Source organism: Cariama cristata, unplaced genomic scaffold (assembly GCF_000690535.1).
Source record: "Cariama cristata isolate BGI_N322 unplaced genomic scaffold, ASM69053v1 scaffold36824, whole genome shotgun sequence".
Classification (NCBI taxonomy): Eukaryota; Metazoa; Chordata; class Aves; order Cariamiformes; family Cariamidae; genus Cariama; species Cariama cristata.
The window spans coordinates 14,795-34,351 of NW_009611934.1; the positions used below are offsets into that span (position 1 = coordinate 14,795).

A 19,557-nucleotide genomic window follows, 5' to 3' on the forward strand; every position below is an offset into this window, starting at 1 on the left:
GGAACCCCGTTACCTCCCTCCCGCTCTTCAGGACACAAGGCCACACAGAAACACAGAAGCTCCTTTTGGTTACAGCCTTCCTCCTGACTGATAACTGCTGCGGGGACTACGGTGACACAGTGTGCGTGTCATACTCCACTGCACCTTCCAGATGGCTTCAGTCTTACTTGCACCAGTCACACCAGTCAAAAAACCAAACCAAACCTACCCACGCTGAACACCTGTCGCGCACTGAGACAAGACATCTAAGGAAGAGTCACCAATTTGCTTTCTGGGTACAGGCAGCTGAAACGGTCTGAAGTCACCTAAGGTCTGAAGTCACCTACGGTCTGCTTCCTGCTGCTGAAAGCAGGTTTATTACTTTGCTGCTTTCAGCTACACACTTTACACCACACAGCTGTTACCCTCAGCGCCAGTTGATGCCTCAGGGCAATACAGACAGAAGGAGCTTAAGCCTAGATGTTTTAAGCCAGATCTAGTGGTTTTCCTTCTTTGCACCTCAATTCCTAACTCTTCTGGTACTGATGTCCCAGGAGAGCAGGCCGGCTGCAGCAGCGTAAGTGGGGCTGAGAAAAGCAGCACTGAGAAAAGGAGCACATGAACTTCATGGTCACCTTTTCACCAAATGTCTGGCCCTTTCTCTCAGCTTCATCCTCTGCACCTCCGCAGCCACACTCCGATTTGGAGGGCAGAAGAATGACACAAGAAGAAAATTCTCTGATTCGCAGCCCAGTACAAACTGGATTCATTTCTTTGAATGAAGGACAGCGAAAACAAAAAGACAGAGAGGAAGGAGAATTTGGGGGAAAGAAGAGAGAGAAGACGGATCACAAACTCAGTGAGCATGGCGTTCGCTGGCCAAGGAGAATCAAATTCACAATTTCATTCACCACTAATAAATCATCATCTCATAATCTTAAAACAAAAGGAAAGAAAAAGTTCTCTTTGCGAGACGCAGATCTCGCTCTCCCTGCTACTGCCACTCTCGGAAAACCTGCCCTGTGTTTCTCCAGCCAACAGCCTCCCCCCCAACCCTTACTATACGCCATCCCGCAATAGGAAGTTGTATTTCCCGAAGTCGTCATCCCTGGGGCAGAGCAGCATGTCCTTGCGGGCTTTGGCCAGTTTCTGTTTCAGCACCTCCCTCCGATCCAGCCATTCTGTCAGCTCGTCCTGGCCGTGGGCGTAGCGACACTCCTCTCCTTCGGGACAGGTCTTGTTCTTCTGGAACCTGCCGGCACAAGGAGCGTGAGATCAGGAGAGCACCCCCAGGACGGGGTTTTGAGATCCCCGTCTCGGATACTCGTTCGGGTCCCACCGAAACACACTGCGAACTCTCCTTTCTAGGGGCAAAGCGATTCTCCTACAAACCCACGTGCAGCCGGGGAAGGCAACACGGAGGGTGGGCATAGAAACAGAGCAGCGAACAGAGCAACGTCTATGAGGGGATTTAGTCAACAGGACAAAACAATGTGAGCAGGAACTGGACCGGCAGGGATGAGGAGAAACCACCGCGTAAGAGAGGAAATGCCAGGTAACAGCCATGAGAGACAGAGCCTTCTCTCTAACCAAAAATGGCATTTCTAACCACCACGAGCCTTCTGAAGACACCTCAAGGCACTCATTTAGAGGGTGCGAGACATTCAAATCATTTGATAAGGCACCTGGGATTCCCCCAAGCGTCAGGTCAAGCAGACTGTTCAGCAGCCTGAGGGCACCCCGGCCATGGAGGGCACAGGTGCAGACACAAAGCTCGCTCTCATTTTCTAAAGACACGCTCTCGGGAATGCATTTTTACCACTCAGCAGTGAGGCTGAGCACCTCTGGGATCCACCAGCAGCCTCACCAGCAGCCAAACCTGTCAGCTCGTCCCACTCCTCCTCCAAGCAGAAGTCCCTGGGGACTCTGTGAGAGGAGGAGGAGGTGGTGGAGGAGGAGAAGGAGGAGGAGGAGGAGGAGGGATGATGGATGTCCTGGGGCGTCCCTGCAGCAGCAGCACAGGAAGGAGACGAGAGAACGGTACCTTTCGCAGAGCCGGAATTCGCCCATGGGGAAGCGGTAGCTCCAGCAGCTGGAGTCACTGTCCGAGGTGAAGACCTTCTCCTTGTGTTTCTCCGACTGGATGTGCTGCTGCCATTGCTTCTTGCTGTTGCTGTTCTTGCCGCAGAGCCAGCAGTGGTAGCCCATCTAACCGGTGCAGACAGGGCAACGGGCCAGTCAGTGGGTTAACCGTCACACCCATCGGCCTTCCCCGTGCTGCCACTGCCTCTCCCCCTCTCCTTCCAGAGCATCCTGGAAGCTCCACTCAGTCTACGCCCTCCCACGCTTCCCTGCCATGTCATCTTTAGGGTGCTGTGCTACCGCTAAGGGGGAGCAGAGGAGACGCTCTGTCGAGGTCTACCTACAGCTCAAACGGGCTCAGAGCACAGGACAGCTCAGTTCAATGACGTGGGCCCTCCCTGCCCCTGCTGATGGCCCAGGTGGGGTCTGACTGCAAGGCCCCCGGGGGCACAGGTAATGCAGGACTCCTCAGGAGCACAGACCCTTAGACCAGCCGCCACCCCTGGCCTAAGGAGACACATCTGCCTCTAGCTTTCCCAGGCCTCTGTGCTCCAGACCCAGCCTCTTCTCCACCCTTCTCCCTCTTTTCTGACAGGCCAGCGACGGCCTTGCCAGCTTTCCCAGGAGTGGACAGGAACCCCTCTGAAGCCCACGCAAAAGGGAACCTGAGGGAGACTCCTACTGACTGGAGGATTAACAGAAAAGTCACGGCAGAGCCTTGCCGACCCCAGGTCAATCCCTTCCCACCTCATCTGGGCTGCCCTTGCTGCGCTGCTCCAAGCTGCCCATTTCACCTACGTTAGCACGGGCTCTTTCCCACAAGAGCAATGCAGTCCCTGGAGCACAGGAGAGGGGCAGGCTGTCAGCACCGAGGAAGAGGAGGAGAAGGGGTGAAGGACAAGAGATCAGCTGATTACCATGATGTCAGCATAGTCGGTGGGCATCTGGATCTGTTTCTCTCCTTCTCGCGAGGTGAGCGGCGTCCCCTCTCCAGGCTTCCCAGGATTGTGTTTCTTTAGCCACATGTCATAGGTCTGCTGCATATCTAGTACTGCACAAAGGCGACCCGTGAAGTCACTCAGAGAACCTCCCGCACCGCGCACAAACTATGAGAAAAGGACAAATGCTGGGGCAGCCCTTCCCTCCCCTCTCCTCTGGAGCAGCACTTGCCGTCAGACTGAAGGCCTGTGCCCGGGAGGCCAGATGTCACCTCCCTCCCCCTGGGGAGAGGAACCAAATTCACACCACACTGCCCCTGGTGTGGCGAGGGGTCTTCTACGAGTCCAGGGGCAACCGTGACCACAGCTACACAAAGTATTCTACAAGTATTCAAATCCTGCGTTCAGTTTTGGGCCCCTTGCTACATGAAAGAGCTTGAGGTGGTGGAGCGAGTCCAGAGAAGGGCAACGAAAGGGTCTGGAGCACAAGTCTGATGGGGAGCGGCTGAGGGAGCTGGGGGGGTTTGGTCTGGAGAAGAGGAGGCTGAGGGGAGACCTGATGGCTCTCTACAACGACCTGAAAGGAGGGTGTAGCCAGGTGGGGGTCGGTCTCTTCTCCCAAGTAACCAGGGATAGGACAAGAGGAAATGGCCTCAAGTTGCGCCAGGGGTGGTTTAGATTGGATATAGGGAAGAATTTCTTCAGCAAAAGGGCTGTCAAGCATTGGAACAGGCTGCCCAGGGAAGTGGTGGAGTCACCGTCCCTGGAGATGTTTAAAAGACGTGTAGATGTGGTGCTTAGGGACAAGGTTTAGTGGTGGACTGGGCACTGTTAGGTTTAGGTTCGACTCAATGATCTTAAAGGCTCTTTCCAACCTAAATGATTCTATAAGGAGGGGAAGTGCCCCAAGATCTCCACGGACTTCACCCCAGAAGGTGATCCCCTCCATCAGGCCTGTTCTGCTTGACCTCAGCAGACATCTCACTCCAGCCAGGCAGCTAAGGCAGGGGCTGGATTCCGATCTGTTCCTTCCCTCTAAGCCTACGTTTCATCCTCAGCACTCGAGAGGGAGGAGAACCCGTAAGCAGGCTGGACACAGGAAGCACTGGGGAGGGGAGGAAGACCTAATGATAGCTTGTCCCAAGTTCAAAACCTGCCCAGAGGAGTGCAGTCAATGTCTCTTGGTGCTTTTGGTTTAAAACCCACTCAGGATAATAGTGGGAAGGAAAATTTTGGGTGGAAGCTTTGACTGCACATCTTCCTTCCCAAGATCAGGTACCGAGAGAGGCTACGGAAACATAAATGTTTGCAGACACCGATGCGATGCTGTAAGTGCGATGCGTTACTGATTTACTCCTCGCTAAATGGGTAATTGAAATGCGATGCTGCAAGTGCGACGCGTTAGTGATTTACTCCTCGCTAAATGGGTAATTGAGGAACTCAAGGCAATTGGGGATAATGAATGCAAATTCCTCCAAACTGAAGTAACGCTGTCATTTGAAGATTCACCTTCGTGCTTGAGCAAACACACCCAGACTGGTCTGATGTACTTTAATGGCTTCAGCAACAAAATGCCTTGAACTGTAACAAATAACAGCGTTTGGCCCAGCAGAGAGAAAGACCCTTCATCCAAGCATAAAGACTGAGCAAACTCAGGGCAGGACTGGAACCCTTCAAGTTTTCCAGGGCCTAGCAAAGAGCTTGCTGTTGGTCTGAAAACTCAAGGATCGCTGCCAGAGAGCTGGTGGTCCAGGACATGGGCAACCCCCCCAGCTTTCCCCCAAAAGGTAAGTCGGGAGCCTGAATAATTAATTCCAGACAAGCTCCTCCTGAAAGGCACCACTCAACGATGTTCCAATTCAGGATCTCAAATCCACCTCTTTGAATACAATGCCATGAGCAGGGAGTGCCGCAGCCCAGGAGCAAGGGATATGAGCAGAAATAGGCAAGAAAGCCAAGGCAGATACAAGACAGACAAGAAAGACAGAGGAGCAGCTCTGGCAGAGCTCCATACGGAGCCAGGCCTGGGGCAGTACGGGCAGCTGGAGGGACAGCACAGGGTGGATTCGAGGAGCTGCGGAAAGGGAGGGCAGCAATGGAGTGATGCAAGACATGGGACCAGTGTGCACTAGTCCCAGAGCGAGGGACTCACGATATACACGCATGTTTAAGAAAAGAGCAGCTCTAAATTACTGTAGGCAGACCTGCCCCATAAACTCAAGCTCACGGTACCAGCTCCGTCCAGTTCCACCTCTGTTGTGAAGATTATATCTTAACAGACCCTGCACCCACTGCCCCAATGTCCTCTTCCCTCTCCCCAGACTCTCTGGCCCATGTTTCCCCCACTCACTTTTATTTTCCTTCATGAAGGTCCACATGTCTCTCTCCTCCGGGCTGTGGGCGAAAGAGCAGTTGCCCACATACTGACATTTCCTGCCATTTTGTGCATGGATACACAACTGTTAAAAGACAAGAGAGCAAAATTTAGCATCTGCACAAACACTCCTTGCTAGAGGGGAAAGGGAGTTCAAAAAACCAGCTGGGACATTAAATTGCACGCAGGAGAGGACGTGAACAGGACACTTCATACGTCATTAACTCATGCTCCTGATGACACAAAGGGTAAGTTTTCCCTATAAACATGCAGCCAGCTCTGTTCAGCACCTGGCCTCTCTCTTGTTGCCATTTCCATAGGCGATCGGGTGCAGGTACGCTTAGCACTGGCCCTGGGGGAGGCAGCACGGAGAGACGCGGTGTCTCCTGCTGGTCATGTTGCTGGTCCCCAAAGATGACTCATTCTCCAGCCATCTCCAAGCAGGCGAAGAGTAGCCTCACAGGTTGCTTAGACCACACTAGCACACTCACAACTTTACCTCCCAGCTACCAACAGCCTCATTGCTAGAGAAAATGAGAAGCTTTCCAAGCATCGTATTTACTGATCATCCCTTCTCCCCCAGGCCTGCCACCCGAGGAGGACAGCAGCGTGGAGACCAACCGGCCCACATGAACTGGGGAGAAGAGACAACGTTGTTCCTCTCTGACTGGGATGGGTGGGAGCTCAGGCAACGCACACACTCGTACGGCAACCTGCTTTGCTGTATGATCTGCGACTCACCTGCTGGCCTCCTCTCCTACTGCAGCAGCTGTAAATAACTCTTGCTCCCCTCCCCAGCTTCTAGCAACTGGTCCTCAACTGGAGAGCGCTCAAGGCCCCACAGGTGGCCTTGTGCCTGCCCATGGACTAAGGGGCAGCAGATCCCAGAGGGCAAGGGGAGAGGAGCTTTCTCCTTTCAGGGAGAAAGGAAAGGAGAGGGAGAGAGAAACTATCCATCGCCACATTCAGGGCTGGGGTTGGAGGTTGGATATCTGTAGTTTTCCTCACAGCACATGGCTTTTTAGCAGAGTTCTTAGTTCTGCTTTTAGAACATTTCACGAGCAAGTTTCACAATCTACAGCAGCGCAGCCACAGCAAAGGCAGGGAGAGGCTTCTCCCAAGCACCCTGTCTCGCCTCTCACCCACATTGAGAAACCCTGACCTAAGGGGAGACTTAAATCTCATTCCCAAACCCTGTGCCAGCAACTTCTTGAGACTGTGACTGCATTAACAGCAACATCAGAAACTCGCATACGTGCGTCGAGTGGTTTAAATAAGTGCTGCTCCTTTTTCTGCTCCACCCTTTTGCTGGATATGTTTGAGATCTTGTTGCCTTCAGCCTGTCCTTGCCTCCCACCTCAGCCAACACGTGCCTGCCTTCCTGCCAGGCCTACGAGGGACCACCCCTCAAAGCACTGCACCACGGTGGGAGGGAAGGGGAAGGGGCACCTGGCTGTGCCAGGCATGAGGCTTACATCGTATTGCTGTGGGAAGTTGCGGATGGAAGGCAGTGGTCGGACAGACACCCACTTCTTCTTTGCTTTGGACATCACCAGCAGGACGCGACGTTCCTTCGTCCAACTGAAGAAAAAAGAATAAATCAAGAGAGGCAAAAGGAAGAGCAGATCAAGGCTTTGTTTTCCTCAGAGACCCTTAAATATTGAGAGATGACCAGATCCTCCAGTCCCTGCACTATCCGGCTGCTCCTAGACACGCACATCTGTGACCGAGAAGTCACAAGAAGGGTGTTTTAGCAGGATTTCACCCTGTACTTATCATGTATTTCCTGGGATATCTCTTCTCATAAAGCCACAAAAGTCTCCCACAAGTCTCACACAGCATCACCATGGATTACTAAACAGCTGCATTCCACCCTTCGACACAGCCAATTCTTGTGCAATCAGATCCATGAAAAACATTCGGGAATATTTTCTGTTTGAAAGGTGCAGTAGAAATGCAAGTCCTTACAAGCACTGCCTTATGAACAGGTGCCAGGAAGCATTAATTCTCCTGCAGCACCAGCAAGCGATCACCAAGAGATACCCTGGCTAGAACTCCCAGCTCTGTTCAGCAGCTGCACAAAGAGGCGTTATCCTTCCCCTTCCTAGAAGCGATCCTCACCTGCTCCCTTCCTCCAGCAACTGCTGCTTCTGTCTCTTTTTCATCAAAGGTCTTGCATTTGCAATAGGATGCTGGCCTGTGCCTTTGTGGCTTGGGTTATGGGAAGTGAAGTCCTGTAAACCCTTCCATCCTATCCTGCCAGGCTGCCTGGGTGAGAGGTGCCAACAGTTTCCGTGACCCAGTGGTGACTTCCCAGCTGATGATCCTCCTCCTCTAGCACACCAAACATCCTCACAGGCCCCAAGGAACCAGGAGGTGCAAACAGACAAGACGTGCATCAAAGAAGAATCATAGAATCGTTATGGTTGGAAGAGACCTCAAAGATCATCAAGTCCAACCGTATACCTGACGCCACCGTGCCCACTAAACCATGTCTTGAAGTGCCACATCTAAACGTTTTTTGAACACCTCCAGGGATGGTGACCCCACCACCTCCCTGGGGAGCCCGTTCCAATGCCTAACGACTCTAACAGTGAAGAAGTTCTTCCTAATATCCAACCTGAACCTCCTGTGGTGCAACCTGAGACCGTTTCCTCTTGTCCCATTGCTAGTTACCGGGAGAAGAGACCGACCCCCACCTGGCTACACCCCCCTTTCAGGTTGTTGTAGAGAGCGATCAGGTCTCCCCTCAGCCTCCTCTTCTCCAGACTAAGCAACCCCAGAGAGCAACCAAAGCAATGAAAGAGCCAAGGAAACCAATCTGAAACAAAGTAGAATACCTTGAACCATTGCTAATAGTGACCTGACAGACATCTGCAAACAGCTAGGAGTATAAACGAGTGCAGAAGAGAATTCTCTCAGTGATCTTGCTAAGAAGAAATGATAGCAACTGGGAAAAAAGGGAATTGTGGGAGTTGGACTTGCATGCACCAGAACAACAGTCTGCACAACGCTGGCAGCAAACACAAACAGCAAAGAGAGCTGGAAACTGGGAAACGGCTATCAGCACCGCCTGCCGTAATGACAAACACCCCGAGCAGTGAGAGGCTGCTAGGAAACCTTACAGCCTCTTCCAAAGAGGCCAAATGAAGCCCTGGAGAAGGTAAGAGGAGAAATTCCTGCCCTTGAGGAGGGGTGGGGAAAAAGAAGGTTGCGTTGCTCACCAGTGGCGGGCTTTGGCACTACAGTACTTGAGGTCTTTATCTGGCTCCACCAGCTGCCCGTTCCTCCAGCACTGGCCACACACAAATTTCATCTGGAGGTCAAAGGTGCTTGACGTGGGAGCCCGGGGAGAAGCCTGGGGAAGAGAACCACAACCTCAGGCAAACAGAGCCAAAACGCACCCCCCAAACTCTCACGGAGACACTGGCAGCTCCCCGCACACCAGCGACAAGCCAGATTAAATCAGAGACAGCCCGGCTCTCCTTTGGCAGTGTTAGCTGGTGACCTGTCGAGATACCAGACAAGAGTAAAACCACTGCTTGCTTCAGCATGATTTCCTGGGCTTTGACGCCTGGCCAAAAGCACAGCCAGCCCGGCAGCTTCAAGCACTGACCAGGCCTGGCTGCGAAACCCCTGCAGCGTATCTCCATGTACAGACGAGCTCTGCGAGACCTGCCCCACCGCTCAATCCCCGCCGGGAGGGCAATCCATGTCCGCCTCGCTACCCATGGAGAGAGCTCAGTCGCCGAGAGAGCCCCTTGGGAGGAGGCCAAGCTGTGCCACAGCGCAGGACCAAGAGGCTCACGTCAGGTCCAGCATTTGCCACACTGAAGTCAGAGCTGGGTCCCCTTGGTGATACCCTTCAAAGCCATTTCTGGGCAGGTTTCCATCCCTCACAGTGCTTTTGCACCAAGCCCCACAGGCAGTTGAACCTGATCTCTGGACAGAGGTACAACTGTCAACGCACATATTCCATATCCTCTCAGCCACTTCACTTCATCGTCCTTCTACCTGTCTCCTTGAGAAGGTTCTTCCGGGATTATGACTAACAGATCGTGGAGGGGGAAAAAAAAAACAACGGAGCCAGTCCCTTATCACTGCTGCCTCGCATTTTCTCAGCAAATCTCTGCAAAGCCCTTTACATTTTGTACCACCACTGGAAGACATGAGGCTGGTCTCTCCGGTTCCTTTCCAAACCAAAGAGCAAACCTGACTGCACGCCAGCGGCCCTGGGCACAGGAGTCTGCCAGGGTACAAGCAAGAACCTAAAAGAACAGCCTGGTCATCGAGCTGACCGTGAAGCACAAAGGTCACGTACCAGTAAAACAGCTCTCTGACTGCTAACCACGTAAGCAGCCCATCCCAGCTGCCATGCCTTGACTGCTAACCCTGAGGATCTAACACGGAGCAGACACGTAAACCATGCCTCCGAGGAGCAGGCTTCTGCCAGCAACTGATGAACAGCAGCGCGGACCCTATGCGCATCCCTCGGCAAAGGGGAAACAGCAAGCACGGGTGGTGCAGAACCAAAGCATCTCCCAGGAAACGCCACGTAAGCTATCGACTCCCACTCTGCATCCTCCAGACCCAGTCTTTTGGAGAAGCAGAGCTGACGTACGACGGGTCCTCCATCGCTGTGAAAAGCTGATCTGCCCCAGGAGGTCAGGCGAGCTGACCTTTGCCTGCGCTGACTACAAGAGGCCATCACTGCTCTGGATGTCTCAGCAAAAGGACTCATCGAGAGAACCATCATCTCTCTTGAAAAACAGCAGCAATTCTGGCCTACTGACCTGCAGGACGGCCTGTCTGGTGGCATCCATTCATCTGTCAGCTTGGCGACGACCAAGAACACATCAAAGCAGCCAGCTACAAGATGAGCAGGGTGGAGACCTGGGATACCACGGAAGGCAGCAAGGTGCCGTCCTCTCAAATGTGTGGCCTTTAAACAGTAGTTTTAATCTCCATTTGGTCTCCAAAGGAAATTACGCTACAGCTCACCACCGACCGACCAAACCTATAGGCCTAAGGTAACAAAACGGCACCGCTGGCACGTTCCCTTTTATCAGCCCAAGGCTATCTGCCATACAGATCCCTCAGCACACACAGGAAGCTTGGCTCCAATCTACTGACCCAGCAAAAAGAAAAACTGAGTGGCTCCAGAAGGTGCAACAGAGCAGAGAGGAAGAAAATGTTTCTCAGGTAATTCTGGTGATTTGGGCTGCTTTTTCCACAAATTCTTAACCAAAAGAAGCTCCGTGCATTTCTTCATCAGAGTCATGCAAAATGCTGGTCAATCCAGTGGGCATGTACGCTCCCAGGGGATTAGGAGCCAAGGGATAAATCAAAGCTGCTGCTGTTGCTGCTACATGACTGTATTTGTAAAGGTAAGACACATACCTGGCAGGCTGCTGATAACCAACAGTGTGGAAATTAGTATCACATGAGACTCTAGCCCATGAAGCCAGGCAAAAGTGCCTCGGGCTGTGGCACCACCCCTTGCTATGCCGCCAGACAATATAGTGTGAGCTAGGCACCATAGCAACCAAATAAATAAAAAGTCTTTGGCACGACAGCTCTCCACTTCAGGCTTTGCAGAAAGCAACAGCCCCAGCACGGCCACTCAGGTCTCCCAACTCCAGGAACCCTTCTCAGCGATACCAAAATGCTCTCTGGAGGAGCCACGTGCCACGGGGGACTGTATGAGGAGCCCGGGTTACTTGGTCACCTGAGTGAGTTGTACTTAGGTCCAAGTACCCCTTATTAAAGACTTTCCTTTCCTCTCCATCCTTTAATTGCTAATCTGAGGCCAGCTTTTATGAGGGTCCTGCAGAATAGTCCTTGAAAACCACAAAAAAGCAAGGGCTAAAACCCCTCAATTCCCAGGGATACAACGGGAGCCGAGGACAGCCAGCTACCTACAAGTCTCTCCTGCTGACTGCCTCCTCAATCCCCAGCCACTGGATTTACTCCTACAGCAGCCTTTATGGGGCAGGTGTTTAGCAAGCAGTGTATCTTCATCTTCTACTTCTTGATAGTCTCCTGATCGGCATGGTCACAGCTGCTGGGTGCCTGTAGGCTGCCTGCCTCTCTTCTCCACAACCGGATAGCCCCAGCCCCTAACTGAGTCCAACTGGCAGCTGTGACAAAACTGCAGCAAAATCCCTGGGAGCGACTTTGCTTCCGCCGACCAGAGGGCACCGGGGTGAGTGCGGATCACACGGGATGGTGGGAAGGAGGGGTCTGCTTTTACAGCACTCCTGGGAAGTTGTCTTTGCCAGGCAGCCAACTTTGAAAGCTGGAAGGACGCTGAGAAAACTCTGAGTTGCGTTAGCCTGCTTGGACGGGAGAAAATAATAGCAAAAGTAAACATCTCTCAACAGATAGGTTAGTCCTGCCCCCGGGGTCTTCGGCAGCAAGCCAGCGTCTCATCCTGGAGCACAGCCCTCTGGCTGAGTACGTGCTGATGCCCAGAGCCATGGATTGCTATTGCAAACACATGCGCCTGACCGACTTGACTCTGTCTCCCTGCACGGTGCCACTGCCAGGCTGCCAGTCCCTACAGACCACTGATGGTGCCGCTGGTAGGCACCTTCTGACTGTACCAACAAGGCTGCTGCTTCACCTCCACACCAACCGATGCCCTGGAAGGGCGGAGAGGGCAGCCCAGCTCTGTGACAGGCATTTGTGGGGCACAACCAGACTTTGCCATTGACCATCAGCCCTAAAACTGCCCACAGGGCCCAGAAACCGTAGCTCTCTGCCCATCCCCTGACAGCTGATGTAGCAGGCGCTGGCATTTCTTTTCCCGATCCTCTGCCCCTTGCAAGCCCCAACAGCCAGAAACAAAACCCTTGCTCAGCATCCAGATCCCACATGCTTCCGAGGACATGCTCTGACCATGCCCGCTGAAAAACTTGTTCTTCCAACAGCAGCACCTCCAGACAAAGGTGAATTTGAAGCTGCAAGGCTTACAGGAAAACAGCTGTCCGTCTGTTTATCCCCAGATTATGCACAGAGAATGGCAAGACAGTGCTTTCTGGAAAATGCAGGCAGATCCACAGCGGGCAGGACAGAACCAGTCACTAGAATTCACTTTCCACGGGGCAAGGATTGCTGATATAAATCCAACTATTGTCACAAACTGCTGCAAATTCACACTTAGTTTCCTCCTCTGTCCCTGCTGCCTCTGTCCCCACACCAGACAGAAAGCGATCACAGCCAGCTCTCTCTGCTGGGACCATTCAGATCATCCAGGCTCACTCCTCCTGTAATACAGGCTGTACAAACTGGTCCTCTCAGCTTCCCGAGAGGCTAGAACATATTCCTTAAGGAAGCCAGATAGCTTCGGGAACTAGAGACCTTGGTTACTCTGGACTGCTGCTTCCCATTCCTCTCCCCCAACCATTTCAGACCACAACAGCAGAACGGGCTGCACAGGTATGTCGCTGAGCATCTCCTCAAAGATGACTCCCATCTCAAGCAGCATAACCAGTACGTAGGTGGACACAGAGCCCACCGCAATCATCACTGCAGTCACCTACGTCTTTGCTGTTGGGCTAACCCATGCCCATCAGACCCACTTTTCCCCAGCATCAGTGCCCTACAGCCTTCAGAACACTTCTGCTGGCCCACAACCTAGCAAAAAAAAAAAAAAAGAAAAAAAAAAGAGCTGCTACAAACCACGTGAGTGACTCGGATCCCTTTCCTATAAAACACCTCCTCCACAGGGTGCTCACAGGCTGCATTCAGTGCTGGTCTCTGCAGAGGGGCTCCTGGGTGAGAGGTCCCAGGCGCAGGTGAAGCACCCTTGCGGTGCCAGTAAGGCAGAGGCCAAGGGGTGGCAAGCTCAGGCCTCCACAAAGGGAAAGCAAGCTGGCAAGTGGGAACAAGAAGGATTCACAACACTTTCCCCACCATTTTGCAGGGGAGAGAATTGCTCCTACTCCTGAGAGCTTGCTAGGATGTATGAAGTTTCTCATCTCATCAGACGTATCTTCTGAAAGTAATTAAAGAACAAAAAGCTCTCTCTTCTAACGGCAAAACTGCTTCAGTTCAACCTCAGGGCTGGGCTGGGAATCGTCCTCACTGGGTGGGCTCTGCTCCTACACTACAGAACACTCCCTTGGGGGAAAAATAAAGGATAAGGCATTGCCACCCGTAGCCAACAAGTTGGAAGAAAGCAAACAAAGAGGTGCCCTTTGCTTATAACACACCTCTGCAGAGAGAGCTCTCGGCAGTGCTGGAGGGTGCAGCCAGAGGCACCTTTTCCCACACCGAGAGACCGGTGGCACAGAGAGGCAAAGCTCACAGCCTCCTCGTGGCAAAGTGCCACTACGATCTCTGCCCAGCCCCAACAGCACCTGAGCTGCAAGTTCCACCGACTCCTGCGTTTAGAGCAGTCCTGTGGGTCACGAGTCATTTCTTACAGTCCTTCAAACTGCCGTGTTGTCCCTTGGCCACTACAGGGCAGCAGGACACCTTTGGTCCCCGCTATGTGTGGCCACAGTCCCCAAATTCTCATGATTTCGCTAGCGAGGTGTCACAGGAAGCACCATTCTCTTCGTGTCACCCTCCCTGCTCTGGAGGCTTCACCCCACCACTGGACAGAGCAGATAACAACGCGGCAAAACAAGGCCCAAGGCTCAGCACTAGCACTGCAACCAGGAAAGCTCTCCGCTGTCCTCCTCCTCAATGGCCAGCCTGCTCTGCCTGCGACCCGTCGGGCACAGCAGTGGGAGGAAAAGAGAGAAAGTGCTGGAACAGTTGGGAACAAAACCAGGTTGCAAGCCCTAGATGCACCTTCCTTACCATGCTGTTGGCTGGTCTGCTGGCATGTGCCTCCATCTGCTGCCAGTACTTCTTCGATTCCTGCACGATATCTTCATGGGTCATTCCTGGGAACAAAAGGAGACAGGATTGAGCTACCCTGATTTGGCCAAGAGAAGAGAGGGAGGGAGGGGTTGCAGGACTTCCTACATCAGGGCTTAATAACCCCTGTGCGGCTGACAGCTCCCAACAGTCCCACTCGTAACATCAGGACGTGGATTGTGAGGGACACACGACAGAAGTGTTTGAGCACAGGCTAAGGAACCTCCTCTCTCCACACAAGCCAAACGAAAGGGGAAGAGTTCGGTCTCCGGGACCCATTCAGACCTGGTGTTCTGCTCAGGCTGTCTGCACAGGACCCAGATGGTGCCTCCAAGATGATGTTTCTTGATTAGGGGTCAAGACCTTCACCAAGACTGTCCCCCAACACCGTATCAACAGATCCTACCCAAGGCTCTGAAGACAACACTTTGTTACTGTTAATCTACTGTACATTGGAGTGTTTGCCATTAGCTTGGAAGATCACAGATATCCTACTGAGACATCTACCATCTCCAAGACCCCACAAGTCTCACCTTAATCCCTGCTGGGATTAATCAGGCTGTTACACACTTCCAAGTTGGGGGGGGCTGCTGACTGGTCAATAGGCAAAGAGGCAAGTTGAAATTTAACAGACAAACATCAAGGGCAACCGAGGTAGCAAGGAAAGACCAACAGTGCAAAACCAACCAAGGAACAGCTGCTAGTATGTAACCAGCAAGGAAAGATCTGCAAGGTTTCAGGAATCAGAGAAGCAACATCAGACACCAAGAAAAAGGCTTGGTCAGCCCTTATCTAAGGAATTAGCTCCTGACCAACTCAAGTGGTGAGGGAACAGCCCCGGCCAGCACCGACCAGCTAGATGGGCGCTACGATTTTCGGAGCACTAAACAGCAAGAGAAAAGTATGTAAGAGCCAGAACTGCCTGGTCAACGTGAGGACTCTGTTACAAAAAAGCCACGTTATTTAAGTGCTATAAAGACCTGAGGTAGCTGCCGAAACAAACTGACGCAAGTATCTTACAACGGCCGGCTGACTGCAACAAGTGGGGTGCTGAGGATGGCCTTGATGCAGCACCCCCAGCACAGAGAGGTTGCAAAATTGCTTGCTCTGCTTTTGCCTACAGCTTTTATTATGGAAGTGAGGTGTTCCCCAGGCATGCCACATGGACACGATCTTTGATCTGGAAGCCAGCATGCTGCAGAACTCAAGGGCCAGCAAACACAAGCTCTCATCTCAGCTTAGGCTGCGTGTAACTTGGGTAGGTCACAGCATTCCTGACCTCAGTTTCCCCATCCGTGATTTCAGCTGTCCAGGTCCCTGCCAGGCAACAATACTGCTGTTTGTACAGGGCTTGGGCAGGATGAAAAGCATACAGGGAACTTCACCGTTCTTCAAGAACATTGACTCAAGCCTCCAAAATGGCAGCTGCTGCATAGCTGGTACTACTCCCAGATCGGAGCTGTTTGTGGATTTTCTCCTTCTTAACCACTAATCCCAGAAGAAACTGTGTAGAGTTAGAAGAACTGCAACTCCCTCTTCCGTGTCTAAGTATTCCAGGGCTGGACACAATGCCGATCTCTGCTTTGGTGACAAAAACTATAAAGCTGGGAAAACCACAGCAAAAAGTTAACGTGCTGCACTGGACCTGGCAGATAAAGGGCCAAAGCAGCTCCCATCTTCTCTGTTCTGCACACCTGCACTGTGATCCTCAGGGTGCAGAACCAACGGGAGAAGCATATACAGCTCCTGTCAGAAGAATGAATTTCAAATGAAGTTCTTAGCAAATGACTGCCTTCTTCCAGTCCCAGAAATCTGAGCTAACTCAACAATATGGTCTAGAAATGTGGTGGCTGGGAAAAAAAAACCTCCCAAATATGAAAAGATGTTTTCCAATACACCAGCTCTCCAAAGCATGAACTGTCCCAAAGAGACGATTTGGGAACCAAAAGGCCCATGTGTTGATTACTTACAGCACTTCAGCATCTTTTGCAACATCGTTCGTGAGGACAAAGACTTTGTGATTTCCACTGATGGAAGAAGATGGCAAGATATGTCTGTGAAAAGCCACAGTGAACAAGAAAACAGTCCTGCCTGTCCACATTTTCAGATCTTGGGAACCTTTACTCCACTAATACAATCCTTTATCCCCATGAACAAAGCCACCAGCTCTGTAAAAGCTCAAACGGCTGTGAAATGCAACAGCCCACTGGTTTCAAATGCAAGCTGCTATGAATAATACCCCCTTCCTATTCTTGCCAAGCAAATGGTGCCCAAATCAAACTCTGCTCCAAAGCCAAACCATTCCCAGAGAATGGTGACAACTACCTTTCATCTCTGATTCAATAATGAGGGTTGCACTTAAGAGAGGTAATAAACGACCACTCCAGGAAGGCAAATTCACAAGGAAAGCAGGCTCATATATACAGCCCTGCAGAAAAAAAAACACCCAAAAGATGACGGCTATCCCATTGTTGGAAAAAATGGGAATAAACACAAGGCTTACTGACCACCTCTGCAGCTAAACTCACGGCTTGTTTCATCTCCTCAGCTTCCCTTTTGGACATCACTTCTTCAAGTAGAGGAGGCAAGAAGCAAAAATCAATCTAGCTATTTCTTCTACAGGCTGAAGAGGAAGGAAGAGGGAGGGAGAGAAGGAGCGAGCAACGAAAATTTTTCTAAAAAAAAAAAAAACGAAACACCAACAAAAATAAACGAACCATGAGGTGGGGAAAAGAGCAATGTGCTTGAATATGAGAGCACCCAGAGTACTACGGGCAGCATCATAAGCATGTAGGGCAGCAGTGGTGGCCTACGGCTCACAGGCAACATGCTGTCTTAGAAACGCCGGTGCTGTCATTTTTCAGTTTCCTGTGGGCACAAGTTAAGTGAGGCCAAACAGGAAGAATAAAACAGGAAGAATAAAAGACGGCATTCTGCCACAGTGCACCGCTGCTTGTTCATCACTGTCCCTCACGAGCCAAGCCAAGGCCAAGGCCTGCACTGAACAACAGTGACAGGCGCTTGAACAATAAATTAAAGAAGTTGCCCCCAATTACATCAAAGAATGGTGAGAAACACCCATAACGTGTTTCCTCTCTGAAGTACTCCCATTACTGGGCTGGGTCCTGCATTAAACAAGACCCTGTGGTGAAAAGAGATGTAGGTAGCATTGTGGGTGGACCAGCACCTACTCGGTGAACAGGAGAGCGGCAAGAGAAACCCTCCAACATCTCAGAGAGAGAGAGGAGTGAAAGTGCCCGATGCAGCAGTGTCATTATATGAGTGACATGAATATAAATTCTGCAATAGCCTCTTCAGAGGCGTATCATCCAAACCTTTTTGGGAAACGCCAAGTATCCTGTCATTTCCCACTGCTGGCAAATTTGTTTAGAGAAACTGGAGATGAACGACCTTCCTTTATATAACTGCTTTGTCTCCAGATGCTTGCTCAGGGGCCCAATTGCTATTTAAGGTCTTGCACAGGATTTAAGCACCAATACACCTCTGGGGATTCAGCCCTACCTAATAATCGTTTCAACTTATGCAGCTGGTCCCAAGGGAAAGGCTTCCTGGTCTGCAAATCACAGTAGCACATGTAAAGGGACAAGGACCAAATCACGTCACAGAACACCTTGGCTCTCTTTTCTGTGTCCCCAAGGAGATACAGTAAGTATATCCACAAGCGAGAGACAACTTCTCAGTGCTCGCAAATCTCCTCCTTCCCTTCTCAACTGAAGGAAACTCAGGTCTACACATCACCGGCCCTGCACCAAATCACACTCACCTGAATACTGCTGCAGCAGCCAGACCTTGAGCTCGATGAAACTGTGAGCAAAGTGGCAGCTGTCCTCGCGCAGGCAGCCATAACGCACCTCATGTCGGCACACGTCAAACTGGAAGTGCTCCTGGAACTGGCGGATCTTGGAGTATTTCAGGGAGGTGGAACGTACAATGTGGACCAGACACCTGCAGCCAGGCCAGAGAAATATGAAGCACCAGAGGATCAAATCTTCACCCCCTCCTCCTTACATGTGACTTTCAGGCATTTGACTGGGTAGGCAAAGGACACAGAAAATCAACTCTGGGAGAGACAGACTCCCACCGGGAAAACCAAACCCCTGCCCTCCCACCCTATCTACCCTCAGCAGGTATTTTCAAGCTCCTCAGCCCATGGGTGATGCTCTGCTTAAGTTCAGAGCTCAGACACATTTCAAAATATGCAGCAAAGATACCAACAGCTCTGGTTCAGCAAGTCCCTAACTCTCAGGTTTCCAGGAACCAGAAGGGGTTGTATTACTGTGTACTTGACATGTTTCTTATACTTGTTTTCCTAAACGTTCCTTACCAGCCAGAGGCAGGATCCTCAGCTAGAGGATCTTTGGTTTGACCTTTATGTAAAGGCCAAACTGAAAGGCAAATTAAGTCAATGGAAAACTTAGGCTGACTCCAAAGGGCTTTGCTGATGTCTGAAATCCCTCAGCACCAGGAGCGAACATGCAGGGTGAAGCACACAGTGCTATTTATCATGCTTTGAGCTGCCCCACGATTGGAACCCACAGGGAGGAAAGAAAGAAAGAGAGCAGGGCCCTGGAGTTAAACTGGCTCGACTTGTGAGAGATTGCTCCCATCGGCACAAAAAAAAATATGTTCACTCACTTGTTGTCATGGAAACTGTGTTTGGCAGAAAGGTTGGAGCAGACAGATGGTGTGTCCTTGGTCCCTTTGCTGATAATCCGGGGTTTGCTGTCAAAGCAAATCTGAGAAGAGAAGAATTAGCATGCTGGGAAAATCTTAGAGAGCAGTGAACCAGAGCCACGCCACTTGGAAGCAAAAGAAGAACCAGAGCCAGCCTATTCTAATGTTCAAAGTTAGAAGCAGCCTGGTGAAAACTTTGTGGTAGGACTTTAAAATAAAGCAAGCGAATTTTTGGAAAAGCTTCTGGACAACATTTTTTGGCTTATTCTCATCAGTATTTTCCATTGTGGTTGGAAAAATTTTGGTCAGAGCCACATATTCTTTCCCAGTCAGCCAAGAGAGCAAGAACAAGAGGGAGACAATGGGGAGAAATAAAAGAACAGCCAGTTCACAGCAAAGAACATGTCCCTTCACATGGCCCACTGCCAGTGCGGGGAACTCTCCGCTGCAGAGCATCAAGACGGTACGAGCCAATTCTTAACTGACCGAGTCAGTGGCTCAGCACGGACATCAAGTGGGAACATGCTGCATTACGGAGCTCGGATTTCTAAAGTAGCCGGGGTTAATTTACAATACAAAGCAACACCTCAAGACAGAGGAAGAGACAGGTGATCCCAT

General features: G+C 51.3%; 1 protein-coding gene across 1 annotated transcript; it reads right to left on the bottom strand.

Moving 5' to 3' along the window:
• Positions 1–1,038: 1,038 nt before the first annotated feature.
• On the bottom strand, positions 1,039–19,001 carry LOC104160327 (zinc finger CCCH domain-containing protein 7B; the record flags this gene model as incomplete). The annotated part of the gene is made up of 9 exons (XM_009698420.1): positions 1,039–1,231; positions 2,024–2,187; positions 2,979–3,112; positions 5,350–5,458; positions 6,849–6,954; positions 8,598–8,731; positions 14,185–14,270; positions 18,029–18,210; positions 18,901–19,001. Coding segments are annotated over 9 exons (1,209 nt in total), but the record flags the coding sequence as incomplete, so codon positions are not given.
• Between the last annotated feature and the right edge of the window lie 556 nt (positions 19,002–19,557).